Raw genomic sequence first — 18,993 nt, 5'->3', positions numbered from 1 at the left:
ACAATTTGGGATTTTTTTTACTACTTTCTTTTTAAGTGTATCTATTTTCTATTTTTTTCCACATGAAGATTTCGTCAAATCCGCTCATTCCCTGCACAATATCGTCCAAGTCCCTCGCTGCACATTAAGATTTTATTATATCAGCTGCAAAGTGAAAATAAGATGCATTTACATCTACATTTACTGTTTAGTGAGTCAACGTGATTCTTCACTTTGATTATAATGTAATTGTAGCAGCCTGGTGGTTAATTACTGAACTGCACAGGGGCCAAATGGTCAGGACGCCCCCATGAGTCCTCGTGTGTAAAGTGACTGTTGTTAACATTTGTTGCTGGAAAGTTAAAAGTTAGGACGTCAGATTGTGTCTTTTATTGTGCGTCCTTTCATATTGTTATTACAATTAAGTCATAACCAAGCATTTGATTGAGTTTTGTAGCTGAGCTGCTCCACATATGTATAACTTCACAGTTTTCTTTGAATGGTTCCTGTGTTCAAAAATAAAAAAGTATTTCGTGTGATTATTCCACTGTGGGTCGGCTGTGACAGGAAGCTTCCGAAATACGTTGTCAGCCTCTCTGCATGTTGCTGCACAATGTTTTGCCAGGAGGACTTTCATGATCCTCAATCCCTAATGACTTTGTTGATTTACTGACATTTTGACACGTCACAGTAAAAGCACAGGTGTAAATAATGAAATAAAAACAAGTTAAAGTCCAAATTCTATTTAAATTCTTCAGTTTCAGGGTTCATGCTGGATCACTGTCCCTCTGTCCCACTGGGACACTTGAACTGAACATAATACATAATAAGAACAGAATACTCACAAATGGTGAAAGAGCTTGTCAGCACTGTCCATTCGTGCTGTAAACTGTAAATAAAACTGTGATTAAACCGAGCGTTTATTGCATATTTTTATTACATTGATATATGATCATCTTGATGGTCAATTTATCATTTTAAGTCAGTTATTCAGTGATATTCTTAATACATTGCAGCAGCTTCACCAATGTGAACTTGAGAGTGTTGGACAAAATAAATGACTGTAATAACTTCACTTTGTTTATTTTGGCAAATAGTTAATTGGATAAAAAAAATAAACAAGATAAACAATAATGCGGCCCTAAGTAGGTCTGCCTGGAATATTGCAGAGGAGCATCTAATTAAGCGCCGCATGCAATGTGGAGCAGCGATCAGGGTCAGCTTTGGGACAGAAACTCACCCAGGCAGGTAATTCATGTCCTGGCCATGCTTTTGGCATTTGAATGAAAAGATGAGAGATGACAGCGACAAGAGAAAAATAAAGAATGACAGACGAATGTGTGACAAGGCTGGTTTCTTGGTTTGTATCAGACGGCTTCAGCTGGAACTGTCTCAAGATGCATGTTCCACCTCCTCGTGTTTGGGTCGGGTTAAATGTCGGATTGTGTGGATTTCTGCTCATTTCAGGCCGTCGATGTTTGCACTGACCAGAGAGAAGGTGCCAGTGATAACAACCAACCTTTTTTTTAAGCAATTAGCAATTACCGGAGCCTCTTCTCCGAGATGTTGACGGGGTTCAAGAAGTGGTCTGGGATGGATTAGAGCTGACGTCAGTAGCAAATGCAAATGTGATTCTCCAAGCTTTATGCAAAAGCTCTGAATTGGGAGCTTAGTTGGGGAATTTTGTCCACACGCTCTCACCCATTCTTGTCTGTGCTGGAAGGATTGCGTGGTCCCACTGATGGGTTGGACGACCAGCTCCCTCAGCTTTGAAGCTGATAAACCTTTTAAAACCATGACAAATATTCTCCTGCAATTTTGCCCGAGGAAAGGCAAAGAAATGGAATAGGTAGCAGGTGCAGGGATGAGAAAATTTGCTCCATCTACCTCGAACTCCATCATCACGCAGACAAGTTTTTTCTTCTTGAGGCTGCAGTGCTTACTCCTGCTTGTAGGTACGAGCTAATACAACAGTGATGGTCTGTTCCAGAGCCAGATCCCAGATTTCAAAACACATCAACCTGATGGTTCTGCATCAATGTGGCAGCTAATACTAACCAATAATGTCCCAGCAGGGAGACATTTCGTGCACTGGAACATAAATCAGCCAGCATTTTATTGCACAGCCTCCATGTCGGCGGCGGACATGGCTGTGAGGCACAGGTTAGGCCGCGAGGGCGACACATCCAGTCAGTTTCCATAGTGATGTGGTTGAATAGAGGGGATTAACAGGGGCAGTGTGGTGAGGAAGGTTTCTGTCAAAGCTCACATTTGAAGAGCTCCGTGTCGTCGCTCCGTCCCTTTTGATGAAGCTGACGACGGACCCTTCGTCTTCTTTCACTCCGCGGACACAGACATGTTCTATCTGCACAGGTCTCCTCTCAGGTGTCAAATATTTGACGAGCCCGCTGTAACATACGACTCGAGCCTCATACAGAACGAATCGGAGCGAAGAGTTCGAAATCCTTTGAAATTAAAAGTGTTTTGATTATATATGTAAGAGCTGAGCCGGATATTCAGAACTTTATGTAATTAAAGTGTTTACATATCTGTTGTTCCAAGTCTCACTCTCCACCACCACATGATTTCTCTGTGCAGTGATCAAAACAGTTTGTAGAAGATCATTTTAACAGTGTAATTTTAGATTTAAGCTCATTGTTGAGTCAAATAATCAACTTTTCCAACCAAATGATCACAAATCTGATTACTGTGGATTTGCACGGATTTCATCCATTAGTCTGCAGCCCTGGTTGTAATTAGGACATGGCGACATTACAAAGGAAGGAATCACTGGAGCTGAAATGAGCACGATTAACAGTAAATTCACTTCTAGAAAATAAGTCTGTTCATCGTGTGACAATGAACCTTTGGGGCAGAGAGTTTTACTTCATTACTTCACTGAAGCATTGAATTAACATACTGTGCATTGAGTTGCAATTAAATTGACTTCATGTACATGTGCAAGTAGGAAACGGCTTTTAATGCATCTTTTAATGATGATAATTTTATTTATTTGGGAGCAGCTCTAATATAAAACAAATATGAAACATGTGAGGACTGATTTAAGTTTTAAATCTACAGTAATCTTAAGATAAACATGATGTCTAAGACAAAAGTATTTTATCCTAGACAAGAATATGTGAAAAGAAATAAGCAGTTCATCTATGAGGTGGTTATTTACATTTTATTTAACAGCGGGATTTTATTTAAAAGATTATCAGCCCAGTTTTCAACATTATATTTATATTGAGGGTAAAAAGGTGTTTACGCTACATGTAGTGTGTATTGTGAGTGTGTGACAGTGCAGTTTTAACACACATTTCTGTAGTGTTTATTAGAGCTGCCCTTGTAATTGTATTAAATAGTTTGCTCATTCTGAGAATCAATCACAACAGGTTATCTCTGTGAATTAGTTTGTCAGCAGCTGAACCAATGGGTCCAATTTGCCACACAGCCATTTTTAAATTGTTTATATCAGTCATTTACGCTGTTATTGCTTGAATACAAGCAGATGCACGGTCCTAAGATAATTCATTTCAAAGTGTCCTTTAGTCTCTGACGTGCATTTGTATGCCGGCGTATATTTCTGCTGTGGCTGAGATGTGATTTTTGACCCTCACAAGCCTGATCTGCACCATTAATGGACTTTTTGTAGAAGTTAATTAACCATTTTCAGCGATAGCAGCTCAGCAATCCCAGCAGAGAGCCATATAAGGAGGGAGAGAGACGGAGACGATTTACTGTTGCCTAGCAACACATGTACAAAATTTGAAGCGATTTAGTGCCCCCATACTGGTTATCATGGAGGTCATATGTTTACTAAATCCACACCGTGTGCTGACTGTCTCACGGGGGCTGTCAACAGATCAGCACGGGTACCTGTCCCCTGTCCTGCTCATGTGCACGTCGACATGTTGATGCCAAACACGTTAAATCTGCAACTCGGCTGAATGTCTCCTAAATCATGGCCGTCTAATTCCACGGAATTGTGGAAACGGCATTTCTTTACAATTGGTTGCAGACGCTGCATCGGAAACCCAACGGGGGGAACAGCAAGTCTGTTGCAGATGTGGGATTTAACTTCTTTGCACAGTTGATCTCCTTCAGGAGGGTAAAAACCAGAGGAAAAAAAAAATATGGAGGAGAGACACAGAGCATGCTCCAGAAATTTGGTTGATGATTCACTCGGTAGTCCTGAAACATCATTGGCCAGCCCGCCTCACTGATTCCTACAGCCCACAATACTTCACTACGCATGTAAATAAAAATCTGGCAAAGGATGTTGTTGTTTTATTTTAAGAACTGTCCCCTCAGCTTGTTTGTAAATTGTATGTGTGCATGTGTGTGGGAGAGAGAGAGAGCATGAAAGAAAAAGAGGCATACAAAGAGACAGAGAGCGAGCGAGAGAGAGAGAGAGAGAGAGAGAGAGAGCGAGAGAGAGAGAGAGAGAGAGAGAGAGAGAGAGAGAGAGAGAGAGCGAGAGAGAGAGATGTATGGAGGGAGAAAAAGAGAGAGGCGAGACAGAGCTGCTGAGGCACTCACTTCACAGCAATTTAGGTCATGCTAAACAAACGCTATACTAAAGAAGCACAGACAAATAAGGGCATCCAGCCTTTTAAGAGATGGTGTCAGTGTCTTCAGGAGCTGCACACAGTGGAGACCCCAGTGTGGACAATAACAAGTGGCTGAGGGGAAATGCATGCAGCGGATGTCTCAGGTGTCCTTGCAGCATGTCCAGGTGTGAGCTTAATATCATAAATCATCCCCGGGACGGCAAAACCAAACCATATAAATGTCTCGTATAGAAATATTGAGTGAGAGATTATTAGGTTATGTATTACTTCCACCGGTGAAATCCAAGTATTCCATTGCCTCTGTCTCCGAGACACGGCGGCGTTATTGTGCTCTCTGCACGCTCTCTGTGCTTCAGGAGAAATGTACAGCAGCAATCACGGTTCGAGGCTGACGAGCACAAAGAGCAGACAGCTGCAGAGCAGAGGCTGCACGTCGAGGCTCCTGACAGAACCACTCTCACTGAGATCACCCGATGTTTCCAACACCCTGCCGCAGACAGACTCGCTGTCAAAACAAGGGCTCTGCAAATATTTAGTCATGCTTGTATTTGAATTGTAATCTCGCAGCTTTTTGATGTTGCAATACCCACAATTTCCTCAAAAAAGAGGATTGACGCAATATTTTCCTTCTTATTAAATTATTTTCATTATTTTCATCTCATGCATACCTGTTAGTTATTGTATGTAAACGTGCTGACATCGTGTTAAGATGCACTATCGGTCAAAACGCCATCCTCAGCTGTCAGCAGTCACCAGGCTGACTTGCATGTTTACAATGAAAATAAAAACGGGATGTGTGCACAACTCCAGCACGCAGGAGAAAAACAAGTCTGCGACAATATGAATAAAATATGTGAATTGCTTATGATTAGCATACTAATGACTAATCATCATGCTAATCAGTTCATTTCGTGTGTGTCCTCAAATCGCAGACTGCCGTTGAGAAATGTGAGTGCGTGGAAATGCACGTGGAAGCTGAGAGAGTTGCACAGAGATTAGCGAGCGGTTAAAGAACAATGATTTCAAGGTGCAGGTGGTTAAAGAGGGAGGGAGAAAATGGAGGTCAGGTTCAGGCTGCGGCCTTTCAACAGCCTCAGGAGGATATTTCAACTGTGCTCGAGTCCCACAGAGACCAGAGGTGCTTTATTTTTGGTAAATTTATGTGAAATCTTTGTTATATTCTCAAATACTTTTTGAATTTGGGTTTTAGGGATAAAAGTATTGCAAATAATATAAGTGCTGAATAAAAAACACATATTTATGGCTTTGATTAAATATTTAAGTTTTTTCCATTGTGAGAATGTTTGTTTTTATCAATAGAAATAAGAGATGAGGTCAGAAACTCCACCTTTTGGTCACTGCTATTTCTAAATTCAATTCCTCAACATTTTTTTGACATGAAACTTTATTTAAAGAAATACTTGCTTTTAATGGCCATGGAGTCACATCTTTGAATCCAATAACCACAAATTTGTCCATATTAGCTTGAAAAAGTGATGGCGACCCAACAGTGAACCTGTCAGGGTCAAGTGAGCTGCATCCTTCTGCAAAAAACCTCCCCAGTATTGAGATGATTGTGAAGCTAATGGGCCGGTAAAGAGGGGCGACCCGAGCCTCCATCATATACTCACACGCACTCCAAAAGACAAGTGTTCCCAGCCTAATGGAGCACGTGCAGCACTCACAAGAAGCCAAGCACAAGCCTGCCACTGAAATTAAGCGAGCGAGGGCTGCTGGCGAGAAGAAGGGGGCAGTGAGCTGACTCAAAAGCAAAGCTGCGGGGGTTCAGGGGTCAGCTGGCTGAGCGCACATGTCACCAGCCTATTGGACATGCCTGTGTGCTCCATCAGCAGGTGTGTAAATATGTGTCGCGTTTCACACGCCGTGTCCGCAGGGACGGCGGCCCAGATGGGATTTTAAATGCTGCGTTTCATGTGGTATCATTTAGTAGGTTAGTTCACCCCTCATTGGTTCGCCATCTGGTGCCCTCTCAGCCTGTGATGGGAACATTCACACTGGAGTCTGAATGCTGCTGATCTCCCTGCCAGAGCGTCTTTATTTCCAGCAGTTCACACCAAAGTCAGTGCAGGCAAACCCCCCCCCCCCCATGCACCTCCACTCAGTGACATTACAGAAACAGTGTCCTGCACATGTTGTGATTCCGAGCAGGATGACAGCAGTACACGTGGAGTTTGAACTACAAGCATGGAGAGGAACTACAAAGCCTCCAGTGAAGTTGGTGAGACGAGCTGAGACATCACAGGGAAAAACAGCTGAGCCGAGGAAAAACTTGGTCTAAATATTGAAGTGTGAATCAAACAAGTGGGCCTATTTATAGCTGCTGGGAATCACTTACCGTGCCAACTTGGAAAATAGACGAACTGCTCCTTAAGGAAGTGATTTCTTCTCGTCTGTCACTTTCCATATGGTTTCTTTGGAATAAAAAAAAAATAAAAGAAGAGAATAAAAATCCACGTCTTCCTCAGTCCCTTTCTCTCTCTCCTTCTCTGTCTCTCTCTCTCTCTCTCTTAAACGTTTTTCCTCCTCTTTCTTAATTTTCTGTGAACAAGGTTTTCCAGTCCACGAGTTTATATTCTCCTCGGATCATCCCCTCATTTGTGGAGGAGGCTTTGGACGGTTCCAGGCAGCAGAGTAAGACAACCAGCCCCAGTGCTCCCTCCCTTTATTGACGGGCTCCCTTTATCACAATTTGCCAGATTTGCAGACAGCCGCTGACTGCGTGCGCGATGGCCTCGTGCGCCTTCCATATAACGTGCGTTTGGGTGCGATAGTGGTGCCTTATATTTCCCCTCCATACGTTTTTTTTTTTTTTTTCATTTTGTACCTCGACAATACATGTTTATAAGTGGTGGCAGGGGGAGGGAGGGGGTGTTCTTTATTTTTAGGGGTGGGGGTGGTGATGGGTGGATGGAAGGGCAGCAGGAGCAGCAGGAGAAGAAGAGGAAGAGGAAGAGGAAGAAAGAGACATCACAATTCCAAGCAGTTCCACTCTGAAAGTGATTGAACACAACATGAAAAGAGTTATTTTAAAATAAACAACTATCCACTACTTTTATTTCCAGTCAGTTTATCTACAGAACTTGTGGGGGGGGGGAATCATAGAGCAATACAAAAAATATACATATGTGTCTCTGATTATTTGCTTTTTTATTAGAAAAGTGCTAAAACAATTTGAAATGTTAAAAAACAAACAAGTGCGCGTTGAGTGCAGCCTATGGAGGAGCGGGAGGAAGAGGATGAGGAGGAGGAGGGGGACGACTTTCAGATGACATTGAGGCTGTGTAGATGGGAGTTGAGGCTCTGGTTGTTGATGTTAGACAGTCGCACAAGGCGAAGCGGCTGCTGCCCGTGTTGATTCAGCCTCCTCCTCCTCCTCCTCCACCTCCTCCTCTTCCTCCTCCTCCTGGTCTTCAGCACTGCTCCCCGCTGGACAGCTCCCGCTTGGACACCTCTAACGCTGCATGGTCCCTTTAAGTCTTTTAATGGAAGTAAAATCTTTTTATGTTGCAAGACATATTGGGAGTTTACAACTTCGTCCACGGGAGGAATCTGCGGATACCTCGTTTCGAGATTTGTGGCAGGCAGCGCATCCTCGGCGGAGCGGATCCCAGATTCAGTGTGAGTAAACTGGCTGCTGAAATCTTTTTCGTCTGTCTGTGCTTGTGCGTGTGTCTGTGTGCGCGCCCGCGTTTGAACCTTCATACAAATGAGTCTGGTAAATGCACGATTCTTTTTTCCTATTTGTTTAATTTTCTCTTTGCAGCGACAGTGTGTGTGTGCGTGTGTGTGTGATTAAATTGTGAATGAGACTGTCAATATGTTGCTGGGGGTCTGCGTGATGAGCTCTGCACCGACACGCTACAGCCAATTAAACGCGGGATTGATTACCGTTCGCTGGTCTATTGGACGCTGCAAATGTGGACAGTCATTCCCGTGCGTTTGATAACGCGTTTGCCTTCTCAGTTAATCGAACAAGAATTGCGTGGCTACTTGTGCAGCCCGATGCGTAAAGCCTTTACGCATTGGACATCCCTTTGTCTCCACTGTGCGTTTTTTCTGTTCCAGTTTGTTTGAGACCAGTCTGTGTTTCCTTTCTGAATGTGGATGAACTGAGAATCTGCAGGTGGTAACTGCTGGACTCCGTGAGGCTGACATCTCACAGGCGATTTGCTGTTGCCGCGGTGCGTCTCGCGCTTCAAGTGCACGTTCTGGATCTTGCGATTTGTCTTAAAGTTTTTTCCTGTTTTTCGATGATGTCAGTGATGGTAATTTTCTCATTTTATGCATTTATCTGTTTTGGTGTATTTAACTGCAGACTTTGATTGGGATGATCATGTGCGCGCTGATCCGGTTTAATTTACGCGTAATCTGTCTCAGGTATTGGGAGCAAGTCCAGCAGGACTTTGCCATCGATGGTTTTTGGTCTGATGTGAATGAAAAAAAAATTGTCAGGCAGCCAAATGTTCATGAGACGTGTAAAAAAAAAAAAAACGTCTATAAAATGCATATTTCAAAGTAAATTGAATAATAATTATATATTTTAACTGAATCAATATTGTTTTTATTGCACCTGCACCTGAATGTGGAGCAAAGAATGTGACCACATTTTGCAGCGTCTCCTGAGAAAAAACGACCAATTGCTCTATTCACGATCTCCAGGTTAACGGCGACTGACGAGCCGTGCGCGCACAGGCTTCATCCGCAGACATTTGGTCCAGAGGTTAGGTCTGACAACCGCGAAGCTGCTGTCTGCGTGGACTGGTGCCGAAGCCCCCCGTCCGACTGCCAGGACCTTTGCCAAACCCAGAGACATGGCGACGAACGGCACCAAGGCGGACGCACAAGTCACGGAACTGAACGAGGTGGCCACTATCAATGACAAGCCCAAGACCCTGGACGTGAAACCCGAAAAGCAGATAAAGGAATTGCCAGATAGAGAGACATGGGGGGGCAGATTCGATTTCCTCATGTCGTGTGTGGGTTATGCAATTGGACTGGGCAACGTGTGGAGATTTCCCTATCTGTGTGGAAAAAACGGTGGAGGTAAACAATATTTTTCACAGCTAATTCCCAAAACAAAAAAATTCAGCTCCCCGATGCACGTAGAGACTGAGTGGATGCTCCTTCTGCAGCAGTTGTTTACTCATGTTGTGCTGTTGGTGAATGCATCAGTGTAGATTCATCCATGTTTGTTTTCAACGCATAACTTGATGTACTTTTCTCCACCCAGGAGCCTTCTTGATTCCTTATTTTTTGACCCTCATATTTGCTGGGGTCCCCTTGTTTCTACTGGAATGCTCCCTTGGCCAGTACACCTCAATTGGAGGCCTTGGTGTGTGGAAGCTGGCTCCTATGTTTAAAGGTATATAAATGTTTATTCATCCCAGGCATATATATTTCCATACTGAAAATTTGATGGACTCATGAAGGCCACGTTTACACACACTCCCAATGCTAGTTCTACTACACTGCCTAATTCATTTCTGTATGATAGGTGTGGGCCTTGCAGCAGCTGTCCTCTCCTTCTGGCTTAACATTTACTACATTGTAATCATTTCTTGGGCCATTTACTACCTGTACAACTCCTTCACCTTCGTAAGTATCACGCAGGGTACTCAAGAGATTCATAAAAAGAAACCAGCATATATAGGGTCAAGGCTGTTTTGTGATTAGGAGCTGCAGCCAGTTAAGACATTTAAAATCCCTAAATGGGTCGTGGTAAATAGAAGAAAATGTCATTTTGTTTTTCAGGACCTTCCATGGAGCTCATGTAACAATACATGGAACACAGAGAAATGTTACACAAACCACTCCATTGTAGACACCACCAATCTCACCAGTGCAGTGGTGGAGTTTTGGGAGTAAGATATTGACTGTTTTTCTCCTGCTTTCTCCTGCATGTGTCCCCGAGATACATAAAAGACGTCCTCCCCTGCTGCATGCTTATTCCTCCCTGGTGTGTATAAAAGACTTATTGTTGCTCGCTCTGACTTGTAGGCGCAACGTTCATCAAATGACTGAGGGCTTGGAAAAACCAGGCCAGATCCGAGCGCCACTGGCCATAACTCTGGCCATCGCCTGGGTCCTTGTGTACTTCTGTATCTGGAAAGGGGTTGGCTGGACAGGGAAGGTAAGAGGCCTGCGTTGGAGGTTCAAGCCCTCACAGATTCCCTACGGTGGCCCTGAGAGCTCAACGCACTGCGACTTAAGAAAACACATGCGAGTAGACAAAACACAAGCAAAGTGAGAAAACATCTTCGTCAATTTGACAACACAACACATTACGCACAACACAACACATTACAGAAACGCGCTGCAATTACAGAAAACGACAAAGGAAGTGTTTCCAGGGGACAACTGAAAGTGATGGACACGTCCGATTGTTTAATTGTGTGTATTTCGTTGTATTTCGTATTTTTGAATTGGCAGGCTAATGGTAAGCAAAACGTCAATGCTCAGTTAACATTAGAAATCTGCAGTAATATCTGAATCATGCGATCACAATGTTAAAATAAACCATTTAACAACTCAAAACTGCGGCAGCAACAACAACCGGACGCGTCCATCACTTTTCGGTGTCCCCTGGAAACACTTCCGTTGTCGTTTTCTGTAATTGCAGCGCGTTTCTGTAAAGTGTTGTGTTGTGTTGTCAAATTGATGAAGATGTTTTTCTTACTTTGCTCGTTTACTTGCCTGTGTTCTCTTAAGTTGCAGTGCGTTGAGCTCTCAGGGCCACCGTAGGATTCCCAATGAGGATCACTCATGTGACAGCTATGCAATATTAATCAGTCTAATATCGCCCCATCAATCATTCAGATTGCAGTCAACATTGTCCAGATTGATTTTTGAAATAAGAGAAGAGACATCAAACGCCCGCGCGTCACTAATCCCGCTCTGCCTCACGGTGGCTCCACTAATTCCAATCCTCCTGACACGGTGTCTGTACCGAGTGTGGATCCACGATAGGAGGAGCAACAAACCACCATTGGCTACAATCTGGTTTTGTCCTCTCCCTCCGCTTGGAGCGGTTTCCCTCCCTTGCGGTGCCACATTTTCGAAAGTCTATCGCATCACGTGACCATGGCGAATAAAATTTGTCTTGGTCACAAACCCCCCCCCCCTGCACATTTGGCTGACAAATTGCATGCACAATGCCATAAATGCACAGAGACAGAGGGGGCTGTAGGGATTTCTTTGGCTAAATATTTGGTCTCTTTATCTGTTCTATTTACTTATTCTGTCTGGAAGAGATAATCTTGTGAAAATAGCGTGTGTGTGTGCATCACATTTATCCTTAAGATGCTATGGTGTTACCTGCTGATAACCGTCTCCCATTTTATAGGTGGTTTACTTCTCCTCCACGTATCCCTACTTCATGCTGTTCATTCTCTTCATCCGTGGCGTGACTCTACCTGGAGCTCGAGAGGGGATTCTGTTCTACATCACCCCTAACTTTGAAAAACTCAAAGAGTCTGGGGTAATGACATGTTATTATATGAATCATACCTACATGCTGCATGCCTGCGAGCGCAGCGTGGCCTCACGCTGCTAAATGCTTGTTGTCTTTCGTCAGGTATGGCTAGATGCGGCTACCCAGATCTTTTTCTCCTATGGATTGGGATTGGGGTCCCTTATAGCTCTGGGCAGTTATAACCCTTTCAATAATAATGTTTACAGGTAAGACTGGTGATTATTAATCCACAGTAGATAACCAGAGACAGAGAACGCTGTTCAATGCAATGTATGAGTGTAAATCGTATTATCTAGAGAGGATCTTTACAATATTGTATAAAGAGTTTTTTAAGAGCCCTTAAAGGATCTTATGAATGTGAGGCATGAATGTAATAACAATATCAGGAGAAGGCTGTTTCTCTAGTGTGCACCCTAGGGAGAGAAAAGCGACTAAGATTGCAAAGCCTGAGCATTTTCTCCGGTAGCCCCGTGGTTCTAGGTCACATAAACAATCAGTTACGTAAAATAACATTCATTTTCTGCGCCTGTATCTAATGGATCCATAGCCATTAAAGATATATGAGATTTTTATTATTTGATATGAGCTCCTAAATGAAACCAGTTTATGTCGGTCATAAACAATAAAAATTGCTTTTCGCCGAACATACGTGTGATCAGAAGGGATAAATTGCACATCTGACAGCTTCTGCTTCAGATCTCGGTGTCTCCTGTGTGGCCCGTTCTCAGGGAGAAGTCAACACAGAAACAAAAATACGAGTCAACTTAAATCTTTGACGACAGGCCTATTTTATATTTCCTCTCCCCAGAGACTCGATCATTGTGTGCTGCATCAACTCGTGCACCAGCATGTTTGCTGGCTTTGTCATCTTCTCCATCGTGGGCTTCATGTCCCACGTGACAAAGAGAGACATCGCCGACGTAGCAGCTTCAGGTAACCACAGATCGCGTTTATGCCTCCTTCTGTAATTCTGCACAGAAATAAAGGTGCACTGTCATTAGGTCCTCAACGTGAGAAGCAGATCGCTAAGAGAATAAACATGATTCATTTCTTTTTACTATCCAGGCCCTGGTTTAGCTTTCCTGGCCTACCCGGAGGCTGTAACCCAGTTGCCTGTGTCTCCTCTCTGGGCCATTCTGTTCTTCTCCATGCTGCTCATGCTGGGGATAGACAGCCAGGTAAGGGGCTTGGAGATGATCTGCTCATGGGCTGACCTAAATATTTAAAATGCAGGTACATATCATGCACCTCCCCCCTGCTCCCTGCATGATAAGCATGCAATTTGCTCCTTGTGGACAGATATAGCTGAGCTTTGACATCAGCTGTCAGGTCTTTTTAATGCAACTTTATCACCTCGGTGTGCCCCGCAGGTCTCACTGCCTGTGTCTCTTTATGTGGGTTCGTATAAGGCCACAGAGGAAAAAAAATATATATTCATGTCCCTGGCTATGACCAGCTGCACTTCAAAATAAAAAACAGTAATTATGATGCTATTTAGAGGTTTATAATTAATACCCTGTGTCATAGCAGGGTGGCTGTTTGGTCAACACACTGCAATTCAGTAATTTCTTATTAAAATCACTTAAATAAAGCTCCTCTGGTAAAGACTGCATTCAGCAAGATATTCACACACCTCAACCTGCTAATAATTAAATATGCTGTACACACTTAAAACATGTTTTTGTTGAAAGGTGAAAATAGCGCAAGTGTCCACAGTTATGCCCTAATGCTTTTTCTGGGATTCTGCCCTTCAGTTCTGCACTGTCGAAGGCTTCATCACCGCTCTGGTCGACGAGTTCCCCACAGTTCTGAGGGGTCGACGAGAGATCTTCATCGCAGTTGTCTGTCTGGTGTCGTATGTGATCGGACTTTCAAACATCACCCAGGTACAGCAGGGCAGCTCTCTGGCTGCACCACTGACTGTAGGCGGCAGAATTGAAAGATGTGTGATTATAAAATCCGTGCACGTGTAGATGCGGGCAAGAGCCAATTTAAATATTGACCTTTTTCAATTTACATTACTGGAGAATGTTATGTTATATGTTGTATCTGCATGTTCCTTATAACACTTGTTTATTTTTCTGTAACCAGGGAGGAATCTATGTGTTCAAACTGTTTGACTACTACTCTGCCAGTGGAATGTGTCTGCTGTTCTTGGTCTTCTTTGAATGCATCTCCATATCCTGGTTCTATGGTGTGTATCCGCAACAGAATTATTATTAGAAAAATAGAAAAAATTCTTCACTTATTGGTGAAATATCTAAATGTGAAAAGTGGGGGGTAAACAGGAGGGTTAGAAAGCGCCACACCTATCCAGACATATCTGTGAGGCTTCAGACGCCGTTCAGCCTCAAGGTCATGAGCACCCGTGTCCTCATCGCCATGCATGGCGGACCAGCAGCAAATTGAAATAAATTGGATATGAATATTTTGATTATGGATTCATTTGTCTCGCAGGTGTGGACAAGTTCTACGACAACATCCAGGAGATGATTGGCTACAGGCCGTGTATATGGTGGAAGATGTGCTGGGTCGTGTTCACCCCTCTCATTGTCAGCGTGAGTACTCTGAATTAATAACAGTACATGTGAAGTCACGACATGTAAAATGAAACGATAAATAAAGTCAATATTAGCCGCCTGTAGCCACGTCAGGCTGAGACAGCGCTGCCTGTAGTCAGTGGTGTCACGATGCATAAAGCGTCTCATGTCTCCCACAGGGGGTGTTCTTGTTCAGTGCCATAGAAATGGTTCCTCTCACAATGGGAGCCTACGTGTTCCCGGGCTGGGGTCAGGGAGTGGGCTGGCTCATGGCGTTGTCCTCCATGATTCTCATACCAGGCTACATGGTCTATATGTTCCTCGGACTCAAGGGCACTTACAAAGAGGTAAGGGGTGAGCTGGGTGTGGGGTCTGTTAAGTGAGCAGCACAGGTTCTGCTCACGTGTGTTGTCAGATTTCAAATCTCTTTTCTGGTGTAATTCACACATGTTGTGCTTCTCCCCAAGCGACTTCGGATAATGCTTAGGCCTCCTGCAGTCGTCAGGCGACCTCTGGAGAATGGACCCGAGCAGCTGGTGGAAACCAACACCGCTAACCTATCCAGTCCCACCAATCCAGCCACACCGGACAGCCCTGCCAACCCGGCCCCTGCCAACCCGGCCCCCGCCAACACCGCCAGCCCCACCAGTCCAGCTCCTGTCAGCACAACCAGCCCCGTGACCCCGGCTAACCCGGCTCCTCCGCCGGCTGTTCCAGCCGTCGCCACGAGCCCTGTGAACCCGGCAGCTAGTCCGACCACCACCACCACCACTACAGCCAGTCCGGTGAACCCCACCATTACCACCACCACCACCACCACAACTGTTAGTCCAACCATCCCACTACCCAACCCAGTCAGCCCAACGGAGCCCGTTAACCCCCCGAACCCAACGAGCCCGACCCCTAACCTGACCAATGCCGAGGCCAACGTGTAGACAACAAAGAAACCCTCATGGAGCATGTAGACAAAAGAGAACATTACAAAGGACTTCCAAGATTTTAATTGATTCATCTACCTCCAGGGGCAATATGTAATCAAAACAGATTTTCAAACCATGTTTAATTTTTCTGCATTTGTAAAGCCAAGCCAATTATGTCTTACTGTTGGTTTGCATTTCTGAAAAACAATATCAAAGACTGTTAGTCACAAACACAACCATAAATCGGAGTAAAAAAAAAAAAAAGAATATTTAAAAATACTGTGTAATACTGTGAGAAAAGAAAAAAAAACAGAGATATAGATTAGAAATTTGTTGAATATCTTCATGAATCAAGTAAATACCGTGTGAATATAGTAGATGAAGTAGTGAACAAAATTGACATCGTTGACGAATGCAAATGGGTGGCGTCAATTTTCTTGTGGATGTTTACTAGACCTCACACAGTTGTGTCTCTTTTCCCAACGTTGCACTCTGTGAGGTAAACTACAGGCCAGCGGGGTGTGGGGGGGGGGGTGGGGGGGGCTCGGCGTAAGCACAATGCCGATAAGAAGTTCGTGATTAGGAGCCTCTGGAGAAAATCCAGTATTCGTCGAAAAAAGATTTTGTGCGTGAGAGAGACTGTTATTTTTTTCCTTCCTTTTTTTCAGTAAAAAAAAAAAAAAGAGAGAAAACTTTTATGTGATCAAAGCATTTTTAGAATTATTTTTAGGATGTTTTATACTATATGTGTTGTGATGGAGGACCAAAACCAATAGGCAGACAAAAGCAAAAACTATGCCGTTTAGTGTTCGGTTGGCAAAGCACAGGGTACAAAGAAGTACAAAAAAATATATATATACAGTATATAGAAGCACAGGGTTAGAGAAGTGATTTACAAACATCGACTATCCCTTAATGCTAACAGTCAATCCTGTTTACGTTCTGCATGCATTCCTCAGGAACATCAGTAAAAATCTGAAATGTCTCCTGATAAACAAAAAAAAAGAAGAAGAAGAAGAAGAAGAAGAAGAAAGAAAGAACAGAGACGGCCTTAAGCCAATTCACCAATTTCAACCAAGCCACAGTCTGTTTACACGACTGGGCACGGCTACAAAATACCACTTTCTACGCGAGCACAACAACCTGGACCAACTCTGTGTCGAAGTACAGTCGTCATCTTTCTTTTTCTTTTATGTGTAATGATCAGTTAGAGTTTGATCAGTATGTATTCAGCAATACATATGTAGGTGTTTAAGTGCAGGCCAGTAAGCAGGTGGTCTGTTCCTGTTTTCGGTTTATGTTGTCTTTGCTTTACTAGTGAAAAAGCACAAAGCTTTAAATTCCCCAGACGTTTTGCCATGGTGTGTTAGGACAATGTTAGTTTGCTTCTCTGGCAGCTACTGTGAAAGGCATCTGGTCGAGCAGAACACGTTTACTTTAGAAAAGCAAAACAACTGAGCGAAAAAAATGTGAAATGGCTACAGTTCATGTCCTGTGAATTTTGTATAAAGTTACTCTACCACAGTTTTCTCTGGAACTTTGTTGTAAAACTGTACTGTGTAAAACATGTAACTGTGAATGTCTGTAATACATTGGAAGTTATTGTCTAAATGTTGAAAAAATGGAGTTGCTGTTTTCTGCAATAATATTTTGATCACAGAAGCTAAAGCACATATCTTACAGAAATATACGAGATGATGATGACAATGAAGATATTGACGACTATATTAAAAATAGAAAACTATGTCTAGTAAAACAATATTGTTTTGTATATTTTTAACTGTCTCACTGCCTAATGTAAAACATATAAACATGATATGTATCTAAATGGTGTCACATGATAAAGCACGATTGTTATGTTATACAAACAGAAAAAGACTGAAAAAATAAAGAGTTATAGAAAATATAAATACAATACACGCCTGGCATATGTCCCTGATAGCATGTGTGTTTAAAGTAACAGCCCGATGTGCTTTTTCGGCACGTAGAAATTAGGTCAACCCCAACGATCCTATCGCACGATGTATGCTGCTCTGGATCCCTCCGCAGTAATTGGCTATTATCTCCTCTCTTTCAAATAAACCCTGTTGTTGTCCATGAAGTATCAGATATGGAAGAAAAAAAATGTGAGAACAATGAATCTACACGCAGGGATTAGGTGGAGGGGGGGGGAAATCCTCAGCGTTGTATAGCTGGATTTATTTTTATTTGTTTATTCCCAACGAGGCCCGGGTGGGACGTGTAAAATTAAACAACACCTTTCCCTCGGATGTTTTGGATGACGATGACATCGAGCTTAACTCTACCATGGGGGGGGGGAGAAAGAAAAAGGAAGTAAACACAGCAGCAGGAAAAAAACATAAAATAAAACATCAAAAGGGAGCGAGAGAGAAAAGCGTCTGAAGCATTTCCTTGTGGTTTATGGAGTGTCAGAAACACAAGCTGATAGAGGGGCCTCGGCAAACAAGAAAAACATCACCACAAAACAGCTCTCGCCCCGGGGCCTGGAGTGCACACCCGCCCCATCTCCCCAACCTCTTATGGCTCCGTGTGTGTATTTCCCTGAGTGTGTGTGTGTGTATTTCCCTGTGTGTGTGTGTGTGTGTGTGCCTGCATCTTCTCCCCCACCTCCTGCAGTCGCTGCTTCCATTAGCTTCCAGTGTGATAAAAGAGACAGCACCAGCTGACACCACCACAATGACTCGCCATGGATAAAAGAATGAGATGTCCCCTGTAGTAGCTCGTGGCAAACTGTGCGTGCGTGTGTGTCCGTGCCTGTGTGTGTGTATCTATGTGAGTGTGCGTATGTAAGAGAGAGAGGGAGAAAGGGAGAAAGGGAGAGCGAGGTTAGGGACAGAGACCTATGTGTTTGAGTGAACTGGGGTTTGATTAATGCCCTTAATGGCCGGTCATATAAACTAGCCCCTGATGGATGACTTACTAGCCTCCTATATTCCCACTTGTGTAATTTAGCATCATTACCTCTGAAAACCAGTCGCCAGCGAGACAACCCAAACTGATGCGCTGCGTCCGCCGGAGCCATAGATCATCATTTTCAGGAGGGGAGGACAGGATGAGGAAGCTCTTTATTTCCTCTGCGCAATCTAGCAGAGCACAATTAGTCTTAGTTTGGGGCCAGATGTTTTCAGCCGCTTCAGCAGGAATAGATTGAACTTTTTCCATCACCAATTTGTTCCCCTCTTACACGTCGTGAACATAAATCCACATATTCTGAGCTTTGTGGAAGTATTTTATCTTCATTTAAATAATTGACCTGATTCTGAACTTGATCTTCGATTTCCCCGTCCTCTTCCTCCAGCGACCGACACGTCCCTGCATCTCAGTGAATTCTGTGGCCCACCCGATTAGGGAGATCAGCCCCGTTGCTAATCCAGGTGTTTTTGTGTGATTTACCACTAGACTTCTGGCCTCTATAGTGTTTTTGTTTAATAAAAAGGTCATAATAATCAGAGGAGTAGGTGATGGTC

General features: G+C 43.5%; 1 protein-coding gene across 3 annotated transcripts; it reads left to right on the top strand.

The window, feature by feature from the left end:
- The first annotated feature begins 7,815 nt into the window (after positions 1 to 7,815).
- slc6a1a (solute carrier family 6 member 1a) lies at positions 7,816 to 17,415 on the top strand. Of its 3 annotated transcripts, none has more exons than XM_034590628.1 (15): positions 7,816 to 8,192; positions 9,234 to 9,617; positions 9,805 to 9,936; positions 10,069 to 10,169; positions 10,326 to 10,435; positions 10,572 to 10,704; positions 11,917 to 12,051; positions 12,148 to 12,251; positions 12,854 to 12,978; positions 13,111 to 13,223; positions 13,800 to 13,931; positions 14,137 to 14,239; positions 14,503 to 14,603; positions 14,765 to 14,932; positions 15,053 to 17,415. In XM_034590628.1, the coding sequence occupies exons 2-15, from the start codon at positions 9,386 to 9,388 to the stop codon at positions 15,518 to 15,520; spliced, it is 2,157 nt and encodes a 718-aa protein (XP_034446519.1). In that variant the 5' UTR covers positions 7,816 to 8,192; positions 9,234 to 9,385; the 3' UTR covers positions 15,521 to 17,415. The 3 variants fall into 3 exon arrangements, with proteins under 3 accessions (XP_034446519.1, XP_034446521.1, XP_034446520.1); XM_034590630.1 differs by lacking the exon at positions 7,816 to 8,192 and adding an exon at positions 8,269 to 8,289; XM_034590629.1 differs by lacking the exon at positions 7,816 to 8,192 and adding an exon at positions 8,494 to 8,839.
- Positions 17,416 to 18,993: the final 1,578 nt, after the last annotated feature.

Source organism: Hippoglossus hippoglossus, chromosome 7, assembly GCF_009819705.1.
Source record: "Hippoglossus hippoglossus isolate fHipHip1 chromosome 7, fHipHip1.pri, whole genome shotgun sequence".
Taxonomy (NCBI): domain Eukaryota; kingdom Metazoa; phylum Chordata; class Actinopteri; order Pleuronectiformes; family Pleuronectidae; genus Hippoglossus; species Hippoglossus hippoglossus.
The sequence above is the reverse complement of the archived record's forward strand: the minus strand, read 5'-3'. Positions and strand labels throughout refer to the sequence as shown.